Source organism: Gekko japonicus, unplaced genomic scaffold, assembly GCF_001447785.1.
Source record: "Gekko japonicus isolate JY-2015 unplaced genomic scaffold, Gekko_japonicus_V1.1 scaffold104, whole genome shotgun sequence".
Lineage (NCBI taxonomy): Eukaryota > Metazoa > Chordata > Lepidosauria > Squamata > Gekkonidae > Gekko > Gekko japonicus.
The window spans coordinates 1,407,085-1,432,716 of NW_015176454.1; the positions used below are offsets into that span (position 1 = coordinate 1,407,085).

The 25,632-nt window shown below is 48.5% G+C and overlaps 1 protein-coding gene across 1 annotated transcript in view; it reads right to left on the minus strand.

Moving 5' to 3' along the window:
- The window catches only part of PTPRN (protein tyrosine phosphatase, receptor type N), a 52,994-nt gene that overhangs the window by 7,855 nt on the left and 19,507 nt on the right, over nt 1–25,632 (minus strand). Inside the window, exons 2-19 of the mRNA XM_015426900.1 lie at nt 25,157–25,207; nt 24,399–24,512; nt 24,086–24,191; nt 19,287–19,470; nt 17,623–17,938; nt 17,360–17,476; nt 16,348–16,385; nt 14,744–15,066; nt 13,647–13,733; nt 12,274–12,353; nt 10,251–10,315; nt 8,168–8,380; nt 7,009–7,218; nt 6,527–6,674; nt 6,122–6,195; nt 4,428–4,505; nt 2,594–2,713; nt 1,020–1,186 (exon numbers count right to left, since the gene is read on the minus strand). Coding sequence (XP_015282386.1) covers nt 1,020–1,186; nt 2,594–2,713; nt 4,428–4,505; nt 6,122–6,195; nt 6,527–6,674; nt 7,009–7,218; nt 8,168–8,380; nt 10,251–10,315; nt 12,274–12,353; nt 13,647–13,733; nt 14,744–15,066; nt 16,348–16,385; nt 17,360–17,476; nt 17,623–17,938; nt 19,287–19,470; nt 24,086–24,191; nt 24,399–24,512; nt 25,157–25,207 — 2,491 coding nt within the window. The remainder of the gene's footprint in view (nt 1–1,019; nt 1,187–2,593; nt 2,714–4,427; nt 4,506–6,121; nt 6,196–6,526; nt 6,675–7,008; nt 7,219–8,167; nt 8,381–10,250; nt 10,316–12,273; nt 12,354–13,646; nt 13,734–14,743; nt 15,067–16,347; nt 16,386–17,359; nt 17,477–17,622; nt 17,939–19,286; nt 19,471–24,085; nt 24,192–24,398; nt 24,513–25,156; nt 25,208–25,632) is intronic.

Sequence of the window (25,632 nt, forward strand, 5' to 3'; positions counted from 1 at the left end):
CGACGGCGGGCGCAACGTGTGTCGCCGTCCCCGCGGCAGAGCTCCGGTAAAAACTCGCAGATCCCCCGCTGCCACTTGGCAACCCTAGTCCCATTTCGTCAGAGAATTCCTTCCAGCAAAGAGGGGGAGGGGGACCATTACTACGCCTGCTAACAGTTAAAAGGAAACCATACCATGTGCTTCAATGCAATGTGCTTTGAATGAAGCCTCAGAGACGGGACTGGTGTGGTTAACTGCTGGGGAAGTATGAACAGTTGCTAAAGAGGCCTTGACGGCTTCCTTACATCCACTGAGATACAGTAAAAAAAATCTAAATAAGCTTTCCTTGCAAAGTTGGGTAGAGGGCAGGGAAGACACCCCCCCCCCATTACTATTGTTTAAATCTCCCAAACTTAAATTAGGCCCTGCCATTCTGAGGCTCCACAGAAAAGAAGACAAGCCTGGTTTCTCTCTCTGAATGTCTCCAGCAATAGTGCACAGGGCTGTTGGTTCTGGATTGAAAAATCCCTGAAGATTTTGTGGGTGGAGTCTGGGGAGGGGAGGGAAGGGCTCTTAGCAGGAGATAATGCCACAGAATCTATTCTCCAAAGCAGCAGCCATTTTCTCCAGGGGAACTGACCTTGGCCATCTGGAAATCAACTGTGATAGTGGGATATCTCCATGTGCTACCTGGAGGCTGGCAACCCTAATTAGTGCAATAAGTCATTTCAAATGGCTCCATCAGATGGTGACACAGCCCCCTAGTCCTACAAGTTGCAAAAACAAGCCGTACTTTTCACCAGGTTGCATCCTTTGTTCCTCCCCAACATGACACTGCAGCTGGGACACCCCCCCCCCCCCCCCGCTCTGTTGTCAGGAGAACATGCCTTGAAGAGTTTTGAAGCCTGGTACAGCCCACCTTCTGGAAGCCAGACATATAAACTGTGACCCCCAAACTCCCCCCCCCAACTTTTACACCAGATATAACATGCCCGGTCCCATCATCAACACGTCATGCAAGTGGGAGCGATATCCCTCACCTGCGGAAGTCAAGAAGAGGCCGCGTGGTGGTGGGAATCCCTTCTGCTGGCCAGCTCAGGAAGTGAAATTGGGTGAGGGTCCTGGTCTCCTGGGACTGCACATTCTTCAGGTAGAAGCTGCGCACTAGGAAATCCTCACACCAGATGTGTTCTGATACCAAGTTCACCTGTATAGAGACCCCCAAGGGTTTGTGTTTTTTTTTGGGGGGGGGAGTAAACACTCACTGCTATTTCCCATCTTCCATGTGATAGGGCCCTGCCAACTCTAGCACAATTTTACCCCACCAAGCAGCTCAAGGCAGCATACACAATCTTCTCCCCACCAACCGCTCCATTTATTTATTTATTTATTTGTTAGATTTATACCCTGCCCTCCCCAGCAGGCTCAGGGCGGCTACAACAAAGGCAATTGCCATAACAACAGTTAAAACATCATAAAACAATCATTACACAATAAAAACAATCATTAAGTAAAGTGCGGTGCTCTTGATGTTAAAATGTTTTTCTCAGTCCAAGATGGGTTCATTCATTAACCTAACCTGACAGCATGCATTCTTTGGTTCTTTGGTTACGTAGGCGTCTGGGCGTCTGCCCAGGGCCGGCTCACCTCCAGATCTAGTCCACCGTCAAAGATGGCAGCTCGGTGGTGGTACAGTGGCGGCGGCAGCTCCTATACAAAGGCCTGGCGGAAGAGCTCCGTCTTGCAAGCCCTGCTTCACAGATACCAAGCCAGTCACCAGCTTCCATTGTATTTTGTCCCTAGATACGATTCACCTATTCCCGGAGCAATTAGAAGTAGTTCCGTAGGAAAGTGGAACTCTGTTCAGCACAGAAGTGATGGCAACCCACATCTGGCCTCTTTTACTCCTTCCCTGCAGGGGGCTTTACACAATTGGGACTGACATCAGAGCAGGGGCCTTGAGTGTGTGTCAGTCATACAGCCCTCGCAAGACTACCTTGGAAGTCAGCAATCATTCTTTCCTCTGTGGAAAAACTGATTCTGGCCACCAGGGATAACTTTTGTTTTCATGATTTCTTAGCTCAAAGATGGCCAATATCTTACATTTGGAAGGAGCAGCTGGGAGCTGGCTGGCACATACTTTCAGAATGGGCGTAAAAGCCTAGTCGGGTTGGCAAGGGCCGTGGCAGAGGCTAGCTACTCGGGCTCAGGAAAGAAAATGGGTGCTGCAGAAGAATCAGCAAGCATCGCCATCACCCAGACAGAGAGAGAGAGAGAGACGGCCTACAAGAGGACATCTCTGGCCTTAGATAAAACAAAGCTGAATCAAGAGCTCCCAGTCTCACCAGAGGCCAAGTAACACCCCTTAAAGCCATAAACAATTAGAAGGTTGGAAATCAGAAAGGAAAGATGAGGAAAAGAGGGAGTCTGAACACAGCAAAAGAGGACAGAGTGAAGAAGAGAACTTGAAAAGAGAAAAGAAAGGAGTATGGAAAGAGTCAGGATGTGGGGCAACAAAAAGCACACCCACAGGCAGCACATCAAGGCATCCCTCCCTAGCGAGCTCGGGGGTCCTTAATGCAAAGGGAACCAATGCCAGCAGGCCTAAGCTCACCTCATAGATGTGGTAGAGCGAGGAGCCTTCGTCAGGCCAGTAGCGGTCACACTGCTTGATCCCATCCTCCACGAGGGGGCTCAGCATCACAATCACAGTGCAGCCATTCTCCCACACCATCTACACACAAGCAAGAGGCATTATCATCACAGCTCCCAGGGGCAGAAAGGCAGAATCCAATGGCTCATTGCCAGCTGCTCGGAGTGGGCACAAGGGGGTGTCATTTTACGACAGAGAGCTAAACAGCCTGTCAGAAGCAAGCGGCTGTCGGCCTCTCTAGTCGGAGTGGGCCCCATTCATACCTCGGGACAGGGCAGGATGTGAACCACACGGGTCCAAAACCAGACTCCAGAGCTGCATGTACCCCTCTCCACGTAACCAGGAAATACAACGTTGGGCATCCTGCAGATCTACCTTCCAACTTAAAACCAAGAGAGAGCACGTGACTTAATCCCTTGTGACCAAAGACATCAGCCTGGGCTGTGCCTAGTGAATTCTCACCGTGCAGAATTTCCCGTGGGTATGGTTCAGCACTCAGCATTTCTTGTCCCTTTTCCCCTAGTCATGGCTACCAGAAACCAGATTAGTTATGCAAAAGGTAGAAACACACTACAAAAATAAGCCCATATCAGTAGCGCTCTGAATGGCACCATTTATTCGCCGCACAGGATTTGCTGTTTTGTGGTGTGGGCATCCGGCCCATCCCAGCCCTCCAAACATGAATGGTTCAGAGACCTGGTGTATACCAGGCAGCAGAACGAAGTGGTTAAGTGATGCATCACGGCAGACCCTAGGGAAGGGAATCACTATGTTTTTATGAACTCCTGCATTAAGGATTCCCTGTGCGCGCACGCACACACACACACACACACACACCCTGTTTTTGTTTCCCTTGTTTGTACTCATTTCCCTTGGGAACGAGGCCACCACCTCCTCCACTGCCTCCCACCCAACCGTAATAGGCTGCTGCTTGCCAAGCAAGTGGGGCAGGGAGGGGGGGAGGAGTCTATGGGCAGGCAAACCTCTCTTCACTTTTGCCTTTCCCCCCCTCCCCCTGTACTTTGGATGCTTTCCCCAAGGCACCATGCCTCAATGCACTCCAGGGGATGAGGCACTTCCACCATTCACTTTCATGCCTTAGATGAAGGAGCAGGGCTTTTCTCCATTTCATGCTGTTTTCATTCATTGTCTTCATTAAAAAGGCATCCTGGAGTTTAAAACTGAATCCATTCTATCCTCCTAGCACCTCAGTCCTTTGCATGTGCAAACAAAGCCTGGACTGACTGTCCATGTCCGTCTTGGGGACCTGGGTGCGTGTGTGCACTTTCATCTTCATTGCACAGCCAGGAGCAGGGGTCGTTTCGTAGAAAAAGAGCTAGGGGAACTCATTAGCATAACTCATTAGCATATGCCACACCCCCTGACATCACTGGAAGTGTGTCATAAGGCCACACACCCCGCCCCCAACGGTACCGGCCGCCACCGCAGGCCTTGCAGCTCCAGTGCCAAGGCCCATGAGGGGCCCGGCAGTGGACCTGCAAGGCCGGCGGGAGTGCAAGGAAGCCCCGCGAAGGCCCTCCCTGGCCCCAGGCAGAGGCGGGGAGGAAGCAACTTACCCTCCCTCTTCTCCTGCCTCCTCCTGGCTGAATGAGGGCCGGAAGCGGGGCGGCCAGAAGCAGGGGGTGGGGCTTTGTCATGTGCCCCGCCCCCCGTACCTCACCCGGGGGAACTGCGATCCCCCGCGATCCCCCTGAAATGACCTCTGGCGAGGAGTATGGTCCACTTGTGCCCCCCGCTTTCTTGATCAGTTCACCATAATCCAGAGGCGCCTCACCTGCCAGAAGTCCGCAATGGTGTGGGAGAGGGGCCCCTGGGCTGCGATATACGCTGGCATCCGTGGGTCATGGTCAATCTGTGATGGGAAAAGCATGTGCTTTAGACTTCTTAAAAGTAGGCAGGGCAGAACAGGGTGTAAACTAGAGCAGACATGAAAGGCAAGACCCTCAGGCAGAGTGATCCCTGCTCAGGAACTGTGAGGTGTCTGGAACCAATGTTCCCTCTAAGCTGAGTTCGTGTGAGCCAGCTCACAGTTCTTTAGCCTCCGGCTCACACATTTTTGTCTTAGCCCAGGAAGGACGGCTCCAGAGCAAACTGATTTACGCAGCAGCCAAATCGCTCACTCACGACTTTAATGCCAGCAGCTCCCAAAGTAGAAATGTTGCTGACAAGATTCCACCGCTGAGAGGGAGCATTGTCTAGAACCTGTCCTAACTTTGGCCACAGTAAGATGCACTTTCTGGTTTGAGGTCTTGTCCCAGCACAATGTCTGCAACTATGAAGACTTGGTGATACCCTAAATTACTAGAAATAATCCAGCCTTTTGATTTATGTTTCTTGGGTTCAGCAACCCACAAGCAGGCAATCAATGCACCCTAACTTAGATTGAAAGAGCTGCAATTATGAGGCTGTGGAAAAGACAAAACGAAGCACACGCCACCCCAGGCTGAGATGCCCTTGCCCCCCCACCCCCTGTGCCTTTCCAGGTGCTGAAACAGCTGCATCCCCCCCCTCCTGTTTTGACACTTGAGAAGGCGTGGGGTGGGGTGGGGGGAGGACAAGAGCAGTTCAGTCTGCTGTGCTGCGGGCCCAATCCTGCAGCATTTTTAGAGTGCTTTAAAACGGGTCCAACCTGTGGACACAGGGACATCTAGTTTGTCCCTAATGTGAATTGACTGCGCACAGATAACACTCTCATGCTTGACTGAAGCAGAAACAGAGAGGCGCAAAGCCACCACCAAAAACAAGTGGAGAGAGTACAAAGCTAGTTAGAAAAGGCCAAAAGTTTAGGTTATGGGAGCAGGAGTCATCCCATTCTAATATGGGGAAGTGAAATACTTCGCACCATGAAGAGAAGAAGAGAAGAGATTGGATTTATACCCTCCGGCCCTTCACTACCCGAAGGTGTCTCAGAGCGGCTGACAAACTCCTTTCCCTTCCCCTCCCCACAACAGACAGACACCCTGTGAGGTAGGTGGGGCTGAGAGAGCTCTTTTAAGAACAGCTTTGACAGCACTACGGCTTGCCCAAGGTCATCCAGCCAGGTGCCAGTGGAGGAGTGGGGAATCAAACCCGGTGCTCCCAGATTTGAGTCCACACACTCAACCACCACGCCAAACTGACACCAAACCGAAGTGAGAAAGTGTACCTGTTGACAGACACCATCTGGAGGGGCCTAGCTTTTCCAGCCCATTTTGGCAAGACTAGGGGGGCACATTCAGATAAATAAACTTGTTGAACAGATCCGAAGAGCCCAGAGGGCCCAGGACTGGCAGATGACTTGTTTCCCTTCTGATGGCCTGACACGTTTATCACTGCGGAGGAAGCTGAGGGGCTTGAGGGGCATCACTTACAAAGGAGCGGTGGATGCTGGGGTGAGGAGGAAGGCACAGAGAAAGTTGCCTCTTGCGGTGGGGCAGTGGGAATGCAAGAGGGTGGGCAGGGGTGCAAACCGGGTTGCCTGTCACTCACAATGGGACTGGCATTGATGAAATCACTCCGGGATGGGTTGCTCTCTGCTTTCAGCTTGATGCGTGCGTGGTCATCTGGGAAACAGCACAAAGTACAATAAGCCAATGTAGCAAGCTTCACTGGAACAGACAGAGATGGAGGGGGGAAGCAGGCGGAGCGCGGCATTTCTGGCCTCACCTGTCCTGATGGTGGAATCCTTGTGTGGGGGTGGGGGGAGCAAACGATGAACCTTCGCCCAAAGCCAAAGCAGTGAGTGACGGATCCCGCCCAAGTCCACCTCAAGGCTATGCAGAGCCTCAGTTCCCACCTGCCTAGTTGAAGATGCCAGGGCATCGGGAACAGGAGCACGAGGAAGGAAGGAACCCTGTCTTGTGCTGCACACGTGTAGCAATCATTTCTACTCACAGGGCACATAATCCGGGTTACGGTTTTTCTTGGTGTTTGCTTCATGCTGGGCTGCACTGCAGGAATTAGGTTCAGCCTGGTATGCGCACAGTGCTTGCCACTCTTTGGCCAACCGATCACGGTTGCGCAGATGGTCCTCCATGTATGCCTGATGGTGGTGGGGGGGCACAGCACAGGTATCACCATCTGAACACAGCAGTGCATTGGCTTGCATACGGCTAGCTTCCGCGGCAGTACAGGCAATGGGGTCACTGCTGCTACTTGGGATCAGAGGGGCATGGGCAACGCTGTTTTGCTGAGCATGAGGCCCGACAGAGCTTCCACCACTTCAGCCACCAGTTGCCACTTCTGTATATGAGACAGTGACAGATCTACGGCTTCCCAAGCTTTGGGGGGAAAGATAAATGGCAGCCCGGAACCATCATAAGCCTGTCCCTCCCACCCACATCAACATAACCAGAAAGGACTCAGCCAGATCTCACCAGAATCATGTGACCAGTGGAGATGTCCATGTTGGACTGCACAGGTTCCTCGCACCAGGACGGTGTGCTGCTATGGGAGCTGGGACTGGCCTGGGGTGCATCACTGAACTGTGAAGAGACGCTGCTCACACGGGAGTTCTCGGCTGGGGCAGGGGGTGTTTCCACGCGGCCAAACAGTGACTTAGCAGCCATGTGCTGCCGACACAGCTCCTGCAGGACAGAAACAGCTGCAAACACTATATGGTGCAATAGTCTTCAGGATAGCAGCTCCCAAAGGGTGAACAGAAAAATTATGAAAAAGGAGGGGAAACAAACTCAACCCAAAGTATACTGATAATACAAGGGTCAAGCTACAGCTGATAAAACAGCATCAAAATAAATACTTATTATATGGTGTACACAATAGTAAAATTAAAAACATAAGGCCTGAATATCAGTCTGCATTAAGGGTCAGAATAAGCTTTACATTGTTGTTGTTCAATCGCGCAGCTGAGTCCAACTCTTTGTGACCCCATGGACCACATCACGGCAGGCCCTCCTGTCTTCTGCCGTCCTCTGAAGCTGGCTCAACTTCATGTTCGTTGCATCGATGACACTGTCTAACCATCTCATCCTTTGTCGTCCCCGTCTTCTTTGACCTTCAATCTTTCCCAGCATCAGGGTCTTCTCCAGTGAGGGCTCCCTTCTCATTTGGTGGCCAAAGTATTTGAGCTTCAGTTTCATTATCTGGCCTTCCAGGGAACAGTCAGGGTTGATTTCTTTTAGGATTGACTGATTTGATCTTCTTGCAGTCCAAGGGACTCTCAAGAGTCTTCTCCAGCACCACAGTTCAAAAGAATCTATTCTTCGGCGCTCGGCCTTCCTTATAATAATTTCCCATACAAAGTTGATGAACATGTCAAATGACCAACACAGACCCTATGCGTTTCAGCCTCAAGGGCCTTCCTCAGTGGTCAATAATACATACTATTTAAAAAACACATCCAGAAATTGCTGTACCTCAATCCTGACCAAGGGTTGTTATCTCATATATTGTGTGGTATGAGGTAAACTTATAAAGCAGGCCATGGATCTCTCCACATGGTAGCTGCACTCACACATAAACCTTCACTGATGTAATAATCTGGTATAGAGTTTCCAATGCGTGTCACTTCAGTACCTGGTATTCAAAGGTGCTATCGGCTGCTCCTTCAGGCCCCAACCCAGCCAGCCGCTCTTTTTCACGCTGTTTGGCATGCTGGCGCAAACAGAAGACCACAGCAGCAGCAATGACAATGCCTGCCACACAGGCCAGCGCCACAAAGGTGAGCAGCACTGAGCGAAAGGTGTCACCAAAATGCACAGGATGTGGGTATGTTGCAGCCTCGTTGCGCTGTGGAAAGACGGGAAAAGTGAGCTTTAAAGGGGGAAAGGAAGAATAGTCTGTGGCATCCAAAAAATGGAAAAATATCATTGGCCCTAGTAGACAGAATTGGTATTCCAAATTATGGAATATGTAAAAGGTAAAGGTTCCCTTGCTCGAAAGCCAGTCGAATCCGACTCTAGGGTTGCGGTGCTCATCTCCGTTTCAAAGCCGAAGAGCCAGCGCTGTCCGAAGACGTTTCTGTGGTCACGTGGCCGGCATGACTAAACACTGAGGCGCATGGAACGCTGTTCCCTTCCCACCGAAGTGGTGCCTATTTATCTACTTGCAATTTCTTGCTTTCGAACTGCTAGGTTGGAATATGTACACAATGGCAAAAATAACAAATAATATTAATAATACATATATACCCTCTTCCAAGTCTGATTTTGTTTCTCTTTGGTTTCCTATCTTAGAACATTTATCTCAAGAGGAAATACCGAGTATAATTGATAAGTTACACCTTTGGTAATACGTTCTCTGTTTATCTCAGTTTGTGAGCATAATGTAATGTCATTTGTTCTGTCTGCTATGTATTATATGTATTTTTTTGAAAGTTTAATAAAAAATTGTAAAAAAAAAAGAGCCTGTGTCAATCAGGGCTCATCTCAAACAGTGGCCACCTCCAGTCCTCCCACTGGAATAAAACACCATTTGTTCCTTATCACTGGATTTGTTCCTCCATCATCCTTGTAGCATGAAGCTACATCAAAGCTACAGCTGCTCCTCAGGGAGGAAAGTTCTCATTTCACCGTACTTGGCTCCTTCGCCTTGCTAAAACCAGCAGTTTTACTCTGTAGCTTATATCACAGCATATTGCAAGTAGGACAAAAGTAAGAGTCCAGTGGCACCCGAAAGACTAACAAAATTTGGGGTATCTGAAGAAGTGAGCAGTGACTCACAAACGTTCATACCCTACCCCAAATTTTGTTAGTCTTTCAGGTGCTACTGGACTCTTACTCTTTTCTACTGCTACAGACAGACCAACACGGCTACCCCTTGGAATTCTGTAAAGGTGTACGTCTTTTTGTATGACTGGTCTAAGGACTGTAGAGATAAACTAAACACGGCTACCCATCTTGACCTACCTGAAAGCAGGACAAATTGCTATGGGGCCCTCTCCTGGCCTTCAGGTGCGGGTGCCGCCCCTTTCCAGCCAGTGGAGGATTCAGAGTGCTCTAAGCCCCATTTTGCCTCTTGGCTTACCTGCCCCACACCTGTCTGTAGGATCTTCACTCCCACCTCAGACTCCAGCTGTGGTTTTACCAGTGCTAGATTGGAAACAGGAGCAGAAAAAGGATTGTTACAGAAGGGCCTTCCCCTTTGGGGACAGGAGACATGGCTGCTGTCGGGATGGGAGCTTTAGCCCTCCCTCTCCCCAAGACAGTCAAACCTACTGGCTCCAAACTGAGTGATACCATGTGCTTGATTCTCTTACTTTGATTGAAAAAAACAACAACAAAAGGCCGCTAACAAATGTTCTGCATCATTACAATTCTTCTTACAGCAAGCTGTGGGCCAACATGGCCCTGTCGTCATGGCCCATGTGGCAACGCACACAGCATTTCATAAGAACAGCAACCAAGAAGGTGGCCTGCGCTTTCTGCTACAGACAGACCAACACGGCTACCCCTTGGAATTCTGTAAAGGTGTACGTCTTTTTGTATGACTGGTCTAAGGACTGTAGAGATAAACTAAACACGGCTACCCATCTTGACCTACCTGAAAGCAGGACAAATTGCTATGGGGCCCTCTCCTGGCCTTCAGGTGCGGGTGCCGCCCCTTTCCAGCCAGTGGAGGATTCAGAGTGCCCAAAGCCCCATTTTGCCTCTTGGCTTACCTGCCCCACACCTGTCTGTAGGATCTTCACTCCCACCTCAGACTCCAGCTGTGGTTTTACCAGTGCTAGATTGGAAACAGGAGCAGAAAAAGGATTGTTACAGAAGGGCCTTCCCCTTTGGGGACAGGAGACATGGCTGCTGGGGGGATGGGAGCTTTATCCCTCCCCCTCCCCAAGACAGTCAAACCTACTGGCTCCAAACTGAGTGATACTATGTGCTTGATTCTCTTACTTTGATTGAAAAACAAAAACAAAAGGCCACTAACAAATGTTCTGCATCATCACAATTCTTCTTACAGCAAGCTGTAGGCCAACATGGCCCTGACGTCATGGCCCATGCGGCAACGCACACAGCATTTCATAAGAACAGCAACCAAGAAGGTGGCCTGCGCTTTTACCAGTTACTACACAGAGCAGACGCAGTCATTTATTACGGCAACAAGCCATAGAACACACATGCTTAAATATAACATTCATATAACTGAATTTAGGACAGTAAAACAAAATTCTATAAAAATACAGTTGAGCGTAATAAAGTAAAAGAAGAACATAAAACAGAGACTATTAGGCAACTATTATTATACATTTGATTGTGTATTTCGGATGCAGTAGCATGCTACCCAAAATTTTGCCACAGTTTCGGTAATTGTCCGGTTCCCATCAATTAACAATCGGTTACATTGCTCAGCACCTGATTGTCCCACCATATCTGTTATAAGAGGAGTAATATATTTGTCACGGATCTTGTTATACCAGTTACATCTGAGCATCATGTGCTCAATAGTTTCTGTCTCTCCTGAGCCGCATTTACAAAGTCTATATTCAGTGGGGATCCTTTTGAATCTGCCCTCAAGCATCGCGGAGGGGAAAGCCTCACATCTGGCTAATGTGAAGGTTTTCCTAAACTTATGAGTATCAAGCTGTGATAAATAGGACATGGGTCGCAAGTGATATTTGACAGAATCTGGGGCTCTAAAATTAGGACATCTACTGAGATCTGTCTGTCTCTCCATGTCCATCATTCTCTGTTTTAGGGCTGATTTTGCTACATCCCAATGCATACTCAAAATCGCTTGGGGGGAAAAACCAAGCTCATATAATTTATTATGAACTGCTCTCAGCCATTTAGATTGAAAGTTGTCTGAGAGTAACAAGTGGGTTAGTCCGTGAGGATGGAAATTTAGTTTAAGCCAATACTGGAGTGAAGCTAAAGTAATTTTGGCTTCCACTACACAGAGCATTGTCTGAACAAGGAGGCCACTTTGGAAATTCTGATCTACCTGGCACAGATGCTACTATACACTGCCCCTGCCCAGACACAGCACAGTAAGGTCACTAACCAATACATACCATTTTGGACCTCTGCACAGGCCCAGCACTTGCACTATGTAGGCCAGGCCATCCCCTCCACTCCCATCAGTAGGGCTCCAAGCTAAACTATGAAAAGTAGGCTGGGCTACTGAAGGGGTTAGAACGAGGTTCCCCAGCATTTTGTGCACCAGGTCACCATCGGGCCTGGGGAACGGGAAGGTGCCACTGGAGGATAGTAGTAGCACACCTGTGTGTTTTTCTGAAGGGGTGTGTGTGTGTGTGTGTGTGTGTGTGTGGAGGGACAGGGAATCTTTGCTGGAGGGTGGCCGTGAGGGTCCTGAAGGCCGGGAATTATAAATGAAGGCACACCAGCCTGCCACGACCTTTCCATGTCTTCTAGCTGCAATACACGTACTAAGAAACAAGCATTGCCTTGCAGCTAGTCTGCCTGCAAAAACACAATTATGATAGACAAAAGGTAATTTATACCAATACAAAAGTGGCGAGGAGGTCAGTTCGTTGAGACCAAGTGGGGGACCAGAGCAAGGAGAGCAATGGAAGTTTTACCAAATTAGAAGACAATTGTAATGTCGTAGGGCTTCCCACATCCATTTGACGGAAACCAACGACTAGCCTCCAGCTACAGCCAGGATGGAGAGATGACTCTGCCGCGAGAAGGCTTCTCATATTCTGCAGCCATCAGTCAACTTACCCGCCCTGTTGGCCACATCACCGAGTGATAAGTTTTGGTGGTTTTGACGGATGCGGAAGGTGAGGGCTGGGCCCACAACACTGCAGAGAGAGAGGTCGGAGGTTACAAGGGTACTATTTACCCATCCAGTGCCCTTCTCTGTCACTGGCTGCCAAGTAGGATAGTAAGTCATAAAAAGGACTTTTAAACAGAAGGTAGACTCAAGGCATCATGTGAACTTGCTTCAGTTACTAACCAGAAACTCAAAGTTCATTTTCAACTAAGACCAGCTGTGTTTTGCCTCAGGGTCAGAAGACATACAACAATAACCTTTAGTACGTAGAGCTGGGCCAAGTTCCGAATTTACCCCCCCACACACACACACTATAAGCTGAGAGAGGAGGAGGAGTATAGCCTGGGTACCTATTAATAGAAATAAGAATTGTTTTTTCAGGATAACAGAGCTGAATCACTTCAGATAACCCTAGCTAGACCAGGCCTTGACATTTTGTTTTTACTCTATTAGACAAAAAATATTAGGAGCCAAACTTCAGTGTTTTGTATTTAAATGACCATATTTTCTCATTATTGCTTCCACAAAACCTCACCCTAAGCTTTTCAAAGTTTCTTGTAATTTTATTTATGTTGTGACAGAAGTGTTGTAGTATGTGCAAATACAGGCAATAATCCTGGTAGTCATCCGCACAACAAAAAACTAAGTTCTAACCCTAGCCTAACTTCCCCCCCCCCGTTTCTCATGAGTCTATTGTTGCTTTTTAGAAACCCACTAGGATGAACGTTAGAGGTCGTATGTGATGCGGAGGCAGGCCAACCACCCCTCTGAATGTCTCTTGCCTTGAAGACCCCACCAGGGGTCGCCATAAGTCAGCAGTGACTTGACAGCACCATCTGCCACCACACAGAAAACAACCGGTTAAGATATTAATTCATCCACCATCACCGATGGATGTAAACTTTACATATAATTAAGAAATGACAAGAACTTTGTGTACATTAATTTGATGTCATACAACAAAACATTCTTAAGTAAAATTATAAATAAGCTTTGTACTTCTACTGAGAATTACTGACAGATGCTCCAGTAAAATAATTGCTAAAAATACTAGAAACTGCTATGAAATATCTAGGTACTGGGGCAACCAGACGCCTGGGATTTGTCAGCCTCAGAGCTACATAAACATGCCTTCATTGGTATTGAGAATAATCATTTTCAGGCACTGGGAAGCCACAAAGACCCCTCACTCAAGCATCTTCTGGGGAGGTCTACATCCTGCCTCTCCAGAATCTTCTCCTCTCTTGAGGCACCAGAAAACCCCACACCCCAGTTCCCCCAGATCACCCCAGGACTGCTCAGCTAAGATCCCCATCCTCACCTGATGTTGATGAAACTGGCAGTTGACAAGTGCACATGTTCAGCCAGGATCTCCAGAAGCCGGATGCCAGCAGCAAGACCCAAGGGCCTGCAGGTGGTGGAAGATGAAGTAAGGAGCCAAAGGACAGCGGGCAGAAGAAACACAATAGGTGATGGAGAGGAAGTGGATAAAAGTGTCCCCCCCACCCCTTTATCAGACATGCCTATGTGCCAGAGTATGAAGTATTAGGGCTATGTGTGACTCAGCAAAAATGGGCAAATATTCCTCATTCCCCGTAACCTGGGCCTCATATTCAACCCAGCCCCTCGTGGCCTTCAGATCACACTCACACTACAGGGGTCATTTCGTAGAAAAAGAGCTAGGGGAACTCATTAGCATAACTCATTAGCATATGCCACACCCCCTGACATCACCGGAAGTGTGTCATAAGGCCACACACCCCGCCCCCAACGGTCCCGGCCACCACCGCCGGCCTTGCACTGCCGAGCCCCATGAAGGGCCCGGCGGTGGACCTGCAAGGCCGGCGGGAGTGCAAGGAAGCCCCGCGAAGGCCCTCCCTGGCCCCAGGCAGGCAGGGGTGGGGAGAGGCAGGGAGGAAGCAACTTACCCTCCCTCTTCTCCTGCCTCCTCCTGGCTGAATGAGAGCTGGAAGCGGGGCGGCCGGAAGCAGAGGGCGGGGCTTCGTCATATGCCCCGCCCCTGTACCTCACCCGGGGGAACTACGATCCCCCGCGTTCCCCCCCGAAATGACCTCTGCCACACTATATCATTCTTCCCCATTTAATACAGCACAACTCACATTTTTCTGTGCATTTTTCCCAATCCCTCCAACTGTATACATTTTAATAGGTATAGTACTTGATATTTTCCTTACCAATTAAAGGACCAATTATTGGCAATATATCAATGCATGGCTAACGCTAATGCATCTGACTAGATCCATTTGGGATGATATAATACAGATTTATCCGGTGCCTCATAGCTATGGTACACTTGTCTTATTTTCACCTGTTAGAAAATACCACTCCCTCCCACACCCATTGATCCCTTTCTTTTTCTCACCCCCTCCCTCTTTCCCGTGTCCTGCCCCCTCTCACTTCTGGTCAGTGACAATGTAGCCATACTCCTCAGCAGCCAGTGCTGTCTCCAGCCGTTCTTCCGCCCTGCCAGGCCCCCCTGATGTTGAGTGGCTCTTCTTCATAACCACTTGCCCCTCGGGACCAGTTCTGCCCCTCTCACCAGGGCGCAGGGGTTCAGGCTGTTCTGGGGGAGCCACTGTTGTCCACACTTTGGCCTGGGTTGGGCCAAGTGCCTCAACCTGTGCTAGTATCTGCCTCTCAGTGGGGCCAGAACTAACGTAGCTCTCTTGAGAGGGTGGCAGTTTCAGGTCATCCCCATGTTGCATTTCAGCTTCTGTCACCTGAGGAGGAGGAGGAGGACAGTGTTAATTTTTTAATAAAAAAATAGTACTTATACCAAGCATTTCAATGTCAAAAAACACTCCCTATGTAATATTTTATTGTAAGCCTTACAAGAGCCCTGTAAGGTAGGTCATTATTATTCCCATATTGTAGATTGGGGCCGGGGCTGAAACAGAGGATGTAACCTAAGGCAACCTAGAGAATTTGTGGCTGAGAGGGAATTCAAAACAGGATGTTCCTGAGCTAGAACTCTGAGGAATTTCAGACAGACGATATAATCCGGAAGAGGAACGGTTCCCAAACGGTTTCTGGTCTGTCATTTCAGACAGAACCATTTTAGAACCGGTTCCCTACCGGAATATATTTGTAATTTCAGACACAAACGCTTCTGTCCCGTTTAGGAAATGGGGCTGAAGCATTTTACCTGTCAACCGCTTCCAAGTAGTCTTCAGTTTCCTCTCCCGGTTCCAATGCACTTTTTCCTGCTGTTTTCCGCCTGCACAGGCGATCTCTGGTTTTGTTTTTTGTGTGGAACGTTTGCTTTACAGCATTATAGCGCTATAACGCTATAACGGAATAGCAGTATATCAACACCATTGGAATGCCTGGAGTGTTTTGTTATAGTGCTATAGTGCTATAAAGCGAACGTTTTTTTAAAAAAGCCGGAGATCGCCTGCGCGGGCGAAAAACGGCGGGGGAAAAGCGGTGCAGTCTGAAATGGCAAACCGCTTCAGATCCAGCTCTTTACTGGAAGGGGAAAGCCATGTGTGAAATGGCAGCCCTATATTGGTTTACTCCATGACGGATCAAAAACGGCTTCAAAACGGGTTAAAAAGAGTACTGTGAAATTCCTCTCTGTCTCACAGCCACTACACTATCCTGGAGAGAGGCATAATCACCGACCAGCAATGCAAACATCCTGCAGTTACCACAGTAATTCTACTCTCTGCTCCAAGCAGCTCTGCAGGTCCCCTGAATCTGAAGCAGAAGGCCTTCCATCATCATCATCTCTGGCATGGCCATCTCTGCCATCAGGCTTGACAAGTGATGGACCACACACCTTCTCCCTGTCACAGGATGGACATATCTAGAAACTGGTTATCAGGAAACACACTATAGGTTGTACCTAGCAAAGCCAGTCTTAGCAACATTTACACCTCAGAGGAATATATTCATTCAGCAGCCCCATATTCAGATAACTACTTCTTAACAGAGGAAGGGATGTATTCTAAGAGGTCCTTAACAGACTGTCCCAGGCAACTAGGAGAAGCTGCACTTACCCGCTTAGACTCTGGGCTGTCTGGTCCAAGCCCACCTGCTGGAGAAAAGAATTTGACACGGGAAGAGTTTCATTTTTAATTTTTTAAATGATTACTACTTATAAAGCCAAAAGACTGCCTCCTCCCAGATGAACCTGCCCCTCAGTTAAGACCATCCTCAAGCCTTGTGCTACACCGCCCCCCCTTTCAGAACCAAGATGGGTGAGTACCAGGGATGGGGCCTTATCTGCTGTGGCACCATGACTCTGGAATTCCCACCTCAAGAAGGAGTTTTGCCCAGTACCAAATCTAGCTTTTAGGGCTCAGGCAAAAATATTTTTATTTTCCCAAGCTTATTGTTGATTTGTCTCTTTCTCCTACATTCTTATTTTATCTTTACAAATGACTGGATGTATGACTGAAGTATAATTTTCTTTCTTTCTGGTTAATTGATGATTACATTGCTTAACAGATGATTACATTTGCATTTATGTTTCTAACCTGCTCTATAATTGGTACTTTTAATGATACTATTATCACTGCTGTTTGCTTTTATGTTTCTAACCTGCTCTATAATTGGTACTTTTAATGATACTATTATCACTGCTGTTGGATTTTAGCTCTGCTGGGTTTTTACTTCTGTGTGCTCTCATGAATGCTGTAAGCTGCTTTGGAAATTCAGAATGAGGGATATAAATATTTTAAGTAAATAATAACACATAAGAGGAAAGATCTTGGAGCTGGAGGTCACACTATTCACTTTGAAACTCTCCCTCCTATTCTCATATGAGCACTAGGGTGGGCTGCGGTTCCAAACAGTACAGGAAAGGTCTGCTGCCCAAGCTCAGACCTAAGGTCTCATATTGAAAGACGCATTCCAGGCTCAAAATTAGCTCTGGCTTCAGGGATATTGTGCAGATTAGTAGCACCATAAAATAGCCACTTCCCTTATAACCCAGAGGCTATTCCATAGCCATCCCAAGGGCCCACAGATTTTTCTCCCAGATCTTCTTATACACCTCGCCATTCTTACCAGGACTTTGGTGGAGCCGGAACAGACTGATGAGGGAGGTGAGCTGCTGGGGACTGATGTCCTGCAGTCTGATCCCATAGCTGTTGAGCACTGCTGAGAGTCTCTGTACAGCTCGGTCTACAGATAGGTCAGTGGAAGAGACGAACATGTTGTTGATGCTTTTCAACAGTCACAGGCCTCCGCACTCAAACACTCAGGTATTACGGTGCTTAGGAGGCGTGGGCCTGGGTGCTTCATTGCAACACAGGGCAGAAAGGCCTTACCTGGTTCTGCCAGGGGTATCCAGGGTTCCTCTCCGTCTTCAAAGTGACTGCCGTAGTCCTGAAGGGAACTTTCTGTCCGGGAATCCTGTGTGTGCTGATCTCTCGTGCTGGATTTGCCTGTCTGCTTCTGTGTCAAGTAGAGTCCTCCCAAATCTTGGAAAAGCTGGCCTCCATCCAGCCCCTGCTGCCCCCTGTAGGAAGGGGCACTGCTGACTCCAAACAGGCTCTTTGAGGCAGCGGCTCGATCCAAGAGAACGGGGACCTCCGGATTCCGAGGACTGGCACTGTCCGGGAAGTGGCCGTTGGGATAGCCAAACTGAAATAGGAACAAGGAGGGAAGAAAGCCCTGAGGTGGCTTCGGAAGAGGAGCCACTGGGCAAGGCTCATGGGAATCTCTTTGCCATGCAAGGGTATTACATCCAAAATAAAAATTACATTTCAAATGCATTTAGAATAAAGTTTCACGTTTGAATGTTAAAGGGGAAGCATAAACGATATGTTTGAAACATTTAAGTGGAGGAATAGGATGTATCTATAAGGAGGTCTTATTAAGTTATACAAAGGGGCGGGACCCGCGATACTCGCGGGGGGGGGAGGGACCTCCACACAGGAAGCAGAGGAGGAAGCAGGAGGAGGAGGTAAGTCCCCCCCCCCCATCCTGCTGGTTCCCCCCTGTCCGGAACCGGCGGGATGGGGAGGAACCGGCGGGATAGCTCATTAGAGTTCTACTTCTAAGCCGGTTTTCTTTTCAGATGGAGCTGTAGCTCACTGGTAGGGCAGCAGTGACGTGCTCCTTCCCTATGTAAGTGCCCTGGTTTAATCCCTGACACTTCCTGATTAAAAAGGGGGTTCTCAGCTGTTCTGGGACATCTTAAATCCATCACAAATTTGGATATTTCTCGACACTCAAAGATCCCTTTCTGAATGGATAGGTCTCGAGGCGCCTGTTCTTCCTCTAAAATAGAAAGGGTCTCTCTTATTCTATCTGTGGCTTAGACTGTCATTGCCACAAACTGGGAAAGGTACTGTTACCCACTCTCTCACATTGGCATAAAAAGTTGTGGGATTTTTACCTTATGGACAATACTACACATTTTGACAAGCACTTGTCACTCTCTAATTTTACCTCTATCTTGCTTCCGCATTTTAGAATATTTGACCTCTCAACAGGAAATCCCTAAAGTAATCGATGACTTATGTTTGTGGTAAAACCTATACACTAGACACTATGTTCTGTATTTCAACCTCTGTGCCGTGATTTTTTTTCTTAACCAATCTCTGGTTACTTTATGTACTACTATCTTGATCTTAAGTTCCATTATATGAGCTGTATAAATTCACCGTGTATTTTTGCATTCTTTTATTATTTTTGTAATATTTACAAAATTTCAATAAAATATTAATTGAGAAAAAGGGGTTCTCAGATAATGGCATGTCCAAATAGACAAGACTCAACCTGGTAAACCAATCAATGTTATGAGTCAGGATGAAGATGACTCCACATATCCTTGTAGAAGAAAATCCTCCTATTTAGTGAAGCGGTTTAAAAATAAAAGATAACTCAGGGAGGCTATTTAAAATCCACATTTTACAGCCAAAGCTTTCTATTGGCAATTCCGTCTGTTGGCTGAGGAGCTTCAGCTGCAGCTTTGATGAAGACACACCTGGTAGTGGGGGTAGGAGGAAAAGAAAGCCCCCTTGTAGCCGAGCTCAGCGTGAGAGGGCAGAAGCATCTCCAGATACCGCTGCAGGAGTGCTGGAGGGAGAGGGGGCTGGTGAGCAGCCTGGAAGGAGGCAGGTTCAGGTGGCAGAGAAGACCTCCTGGGAACCAGGTGGACCGGTAGGAACCTAGGAGGAGAACACTCAATCAAAGGCAGGACACTTGGTTGCCACTAAGTAATGCATAGTTTTTCCAGCTCTCCAAGAAACATACTGAATGCTACAGCAACAAAGAGTCTAACAGCCATTTCAAGACTAAAACATATTTTGGGGATGAGCTTTTGACAGAAACCATTTCAGGGGGAGTGGTCTACACATGTTCTGACTGGGGCATTTATTCTTTTTGACTGCCTTTTTTTGATTGTGCTATGCAATGTAATCCAAGTTCTGGGATCCTGGGCCTTCTAGCCTGTCTTTGTAATAATCCTACTGCCCTTTTTCTGTCGTAGATTTGTGTGCATATATATCCTACTTCTCTGCCAACAGAAAACAACACTTCATGCATCTGACAAAGTGGGCTCTCTGGCCCATGAAAGCTTATGTGTCAAACTCGATGCCTCGTTTGCCATGTTGTTCTGGGGAAATTCCAAAGGAGGTGGGGGGAGTGTGAATGTGTGAGAGTGAGAATGGCTTTATTGTAGGGCAATGCATCTCATGTAACTTTCTGAAGATACCTCCCTTTCCCAGGGATGTCAGCCAGATGGCCCTGGTCTGTGTCTGTGTTTACCGCCTTAGCTTAGATAACAAACGGGTGATTTACAGGTGAGGGGTTGAAAGCGCGCTGGTTAGGCGGGAATGAACAGGCAGTGTGATTGGAGGGGACTACATTTGAACCATGTATAATTGGGGTGGTTTCCCAATTATACACATGGAATTCACTGCCACAGGAAGTGGTGGAGGCTACAAGCATGGACGGCTTCAAAAGGGAATTAGATAAGCATATGGAGCAGAGGTCCATCAGTGGATATTAGCCACAAGGTATAACTAGGGGCTCTGGGGCAAGTGATGCTCTTCTTGGTGCTTGGTGGGGGTCAACAGTGGGAGGGCTTCTAATGTCCTGGCCCCACTGCTGGACCTCCTGATGGCACTGGTATTTCTGGCCACTGTGTGACACAGAGTGTTGGACTGGATGGGCCTTTGGCCTGATCCAACATTGGCGTCTCTTATGTTCTTATGTTCTTACCAGAACCTCAGTTCTGTCTCAACAACGTTTTTAGCTTGGAACATCTTTATTCTTCAATAAACAAACCACCTTCAGTGAGTGTTGTTGAGAGTAACTTTGTCCAAGAGTCTGACATAGAGTCAGAACTCCCAATTTCCCTGAACCGTCGCACCAAAATCATGAACCCTGGACCACCAAATCTAGCATCTTGACGTGTGAGGGGAGAGACCCAGACCCAGGAGCAAAGCTGAGGGACTTGTGGGCCCCCCTTCCCAGCTGGGCCAAGCCCAGTTGGGTGATGATCCCTGGAACCCGGCAGGGGCAATTTTGGACTGAGACGGACCGGAGGCATTTCCCGTTCCTTCCAAGGTGACCTGGAGTGGATGAGGATCACGGAGGAGAGTGAGCTCACCCAGTTTCACCTGGAACTCCCGGGTGAGATGGAAGAACTCTGGAGGGAAACACACATGATGATGCTGTATCTCCCTGCGACCATCTGCGAGGCTATCCAGAGGGAGTTCCAAGCCCGGGGGGGGCAGAGGCACCACAGTAGCAGAGGGCACCACAGCTGGGGCAGTGGGGGCACAGGCTCCGTCCGAAGCCCCTCGAGGGCAACTGGCCACAGCCCCACCCACAGTTCTGGGGATCCCATCACCCATCCTGGACTGCCCAAGGGAGGTTCTTGAGGCCACATTCGACAGGACACCTGAGAAACTAGCTTTCTTCATGCTGTCGGTGCACAAGTTCCTGAGTTCGCCTCGGATGAGTATCAAGTGGATTATATTGGATCCAGGCTCAGAGACCAGGTGGCAGATTGGTTTGTGGGGCTGCATAATGTCCAGGGCCTGGAGCTGCGGGATGTGAATGCGTTAATGTGGGCCTTCCGACAGCAGTATGAGGACCCCCTGGAGCTGGAGCAGGCATGAACCAATCTGCAGGGGATGCGCCAAGGGGCCCGAAGAGTGCACAAGTACTTGGACAAGTTTAAGCTGCAGGCCACCAAGCTCCAGGGATGGCCTGAAGAGGTGCTTATCGAATTCTACTGGGCCGGTCTGAACCATTCCATTCTGGAACGAGTGCTGGCACAGGACAACCCCCTGACATTGAACGGCTGGATACAGATGGCCTGCGAGGCGGAGAACCACTCAAATATCATGTGGCTTCACCAGTCAAAAGAGCCAGTTAAGGTGCCTGGTGGGGTTCACGAGGAGGAGCTGGACTTCATTGGGTACCGGATCTCAGGCAATGGACTTGGGATGGACCCTTGGAAGAACCAGGATGTGGTGGGGTGGGAGCCCCCCCAAACCCGACGCCAACTACAAACCTTTTTGGGGTTTGCCAATTTCTATCATCCCTAAATCCCTATAGGGGTGGTCCTACAGTTGGGGCACAATAACAAACTGGCTGGACATTACGGATATCTAAAGACTCTGAACCTCATCCAGAGATAATTCTGGTGGCCCCAAATGTGGAGAGACATATCCCAATACGTGGCCTCATGCCAGTTCTGCTTAACGGCCAAGCAGTAGGCTGGGAAGACTCCAGGTCTACTCCAGCCGTTAGAGACCCCTAAATGGACCTGGTCCATTTCTGCGGATTTTATCATGGACCTACCCCCAAGCAAAGGGAAAACTGTGGTTTGGGTGGTAGTGGATCTATTCTCAAAGCAGGCGCATTTCATTCCATGCAAGCAGCTACCCACGGCCCGGACGTTAGCTCAGATGTTCCTGCAACATATAATCAGGCTGCACGCCTTGCCCCACAAGATAATATCTGATCAGGGCCCCCAGGTCATGGAGAGGTTCTGGAAGGAACTGTTAAAATTGTTGGGGACTCAGCAGGGACTCAATAGCACCTTACATCCTGAGATGAATGGGCAAATGGAGAGGACAAATCAACTGTTGGAGCAGTTCCTAAGATGCTTCATAAAGTACCAGCAGGATGATTGGGTTGACCTGCTTCTTTTTGCTGAATATAGCTACAACAATTCAGTGCACAGCTCCATAGGAGTTTCCCCAGTGCACGGGTATGAAGGGGGGCCCCTCCCAACCGTGAGCCCGGGAGAAGTTGAGTCAGGGGATGCCCAAACAAGGTGGTCTAAAATAACGCAAAGGGAATTCCCTCCAGGAAACCATGGCCAAAGCCAAGGAGGATTACAAGTGGCAAGCTGACAAAGGGAGGGGGCCCAGGATTTTGAAGGCTGGAGATTCAGTGTATATTTCCACAAAAACCCTCAGAGGTCTACAACCTGGGAAGAAGCTGGGGTGGAAGTATCTGGAACCATTCAAAGTAGTGCGTTTCATTAATGAAGTGACTGTCAAGGTTGAACTGCCTAAGAATTTGTGTCACATCTATCCTGTTTCCCATTTTAGTCTACTGAAAAAGAATCCAGGACCATCGTCTTGAAGACCTCGTCCTGCAGCTCTCCCTCCCCAGATTGTGGGCGGGGAGCCACACCAAGAGGTGGAGGGCATTCTCGATTCTAAGATGAAATGTGGCCACTTATACTATCTCATCAAGTGGAAGCACTTTGATTCCAACCGTAATGAATGGGTGCACATGAAACATGTTAACGCTCCCAGATTAGTACGCGCTTTTCATAAACAGCAACCCCCTCAAGCCAGGGGGATGAGGACTTTGGGGGGTGCAGAATGTCAAACTCGATGCCTCATTTGCCATGTTGTTCTGGGGAAATTCCAAAGCGGGGGGGGGGGGGAGTGGGGGAATGTGTGAGAGTGAGAATGGCTTTATTGTAGGGCAATGCATCTCATGTAACTTTCTGAAGATACCTCCCCCTTTCCCAGGGAAGTCGGCCAAATGGTCTTGGTCTGTGTCTGTGCTTACCGCCTTAGCTTAGATAATGAACGAGTGATTTACAGGTGGTGGGTTGATTGGGGGGGACTACATTTGAACCATGTATAATTGGGGGGTTTCGTGCCAGAACCTCAGTTCTGACTCAACAATGGTCTTAGCTTGGAACATCTTTATTCTTCAATAAACAAACCACCTTCAGTGAGTGTTGTTGAGAGTAACTTTGTCCAAAAGTCTGACATTATGCGGCAATACATTTATTACTCTTTAGTGCCACAAGATGCTGTGTTCTTTTGGCTCCAACAGACTAGCATATCAACCCTTTTTAGAATTTATCTTGCTTGCTAGAATCTTATCACAGCCAGTGCCTCTAAACTCATGCTCTGCAGGTGAGGTCTCCCACCAATACAGTCAGTATTCTTATGCCAATGGCCACAGTACTCTTGCTTGGAAAATGGGAACACCATTATGGGAGTCTCTGTTTATACTGCATCCTGCTAAACCTCTGATAAGACTCTTCCTCTGCTTATCACCCATGTTGATTCCCAGGTTCACATGATGGCTCTCGAAAGTCCATTGCTGCCATCTCAGCTTTAGCCGTTTCCCTTTGCCTGAATATCAGCATATCTACCTCTCAGCTCAGGACAGAGGTCTGAATGGTTTCTCAAACTGTGTTGGTTCCCTCTTTAAACCTGCCATTCTGAATGACAAAGGAATGGCTGTCACCTAGACTCCACTACCCTCACACGTTTCCCAAATTGTTCACCTGACCTGTCCTCAGACACCAGGTCCTGCGAAGGGGGAAGGTAAACTGTGGGGATGCGTTCCATTTCCTGGGAGATCACATACTGTGTGATGTCATCCTGCCATGATAAACCTGTCATAAAGACAAAAAGTCAAGAGTGTGGCCAGGAGGGGGCGAAGAAGCCAAGCTCTGAATCCAGCCCTTAATGGACCTTCCCACACAATGTGGAAGGAAGGCAAGAAGAACTTCCCCTCTGAATATTCTTTCCAGCTTTGTGCAGCACTGCCCCGCTTCCCCTCCTCATGCCCATTCCTCCTTCCCACACTGGTGGCTGCTCACCTTGCGCCATAAGGTGCCGGAGCACATCTTGTAGACGTTGCAGCACTGGTGCTGTGACTTGAAAGTAGGGCCGATCTTGTAGTGAACTTCCCTGGCACTGACCAAACAAGCCATCTGCAAGTACGACACGGGCACAGAGTCAAGTTGCCAGGCAAGCAAGATGGCCATGAAGCAGGCTAACATGCAACCGAGGAGGAACTTCATTGTAGCACAATGTGTCTATACTGAAAACATAATGTGGTTTAGGCTAATTGCAAGAGGGTGCCCCTCCTGAATTCCAGATGCAGAGAGGCCAAAGGAGAGAACAATTTTGGAGGGTAGTCGGGCTGGTCTGCAGGAGAAGACGTACATTCAAGTCCAGGAACACCTTAAGAGTCCAACAAGCTTTTCAGGATTCAAAGCTCTCTTCGTCAGATACAAAGGGGAAAACGGTTTTGTCCTCAGGGGTAAGCAAAGTACCATTCCTTCTCCCTACCCCAAAGTGGAGCTATACTGCTATATTGCAATAATTAAACTGCAATATTTATTTCAGTATCATTTGAAGAGTGTGTCAGCCCCACAGGAGGTAAGCTCTGAGTTTACCTTGCGGGCACAAGGGCTTTCAGATCGGATGCTGCTGCATGCAGTGTTACCCTCCCCCCATCCAAAATATACTTCAACAAAGTGAGGAAAGCCAGCTTACAAAGCTGCCAGGCGATGCTTTGCACCTCCACAGCAGTCTCAAGAACCAACTTGTACTCCTACCTCAGTTCATTTACCTTGCACACAGACCTCCTGCTGAGAGCACAATCTCCTGTCAAACAGGCAGCCTGGAAAAAGAGTCAAGGACAGGTCAGAGTTACCCCGACTGAGAGACAGGAAATTCAGGAAAGAGGTTTCTTTTTAAGCACAGTATAATAGATGCAACCAAGCTGAGTGCTATCCCTACAGCAGAAGCTGAAAACCCATCTGGTTGATGAGACAGGGCTTCGGCAGGACAGGACTGAGATACCGATCCCCCCAATCCATCGTCCTTCAGCCTTGGAACTTTCCTCCAACTCGAGTGGCTGTTTTCTGCTGAATGAAGGCCCCTTAGGCTTGCAAAGGGCTTTAGACTCTTGGGCTTGTCAAGCCTAACTCTCTAAAATATACGTCTAAAATGATCTTTGATGCCAGGGTTGTCTAGATCAGGGGTCGTTTCGTAGAAAAAGAGCTAGGGGAAATCATGAGCATAACTCATTAGCATATGCCACAC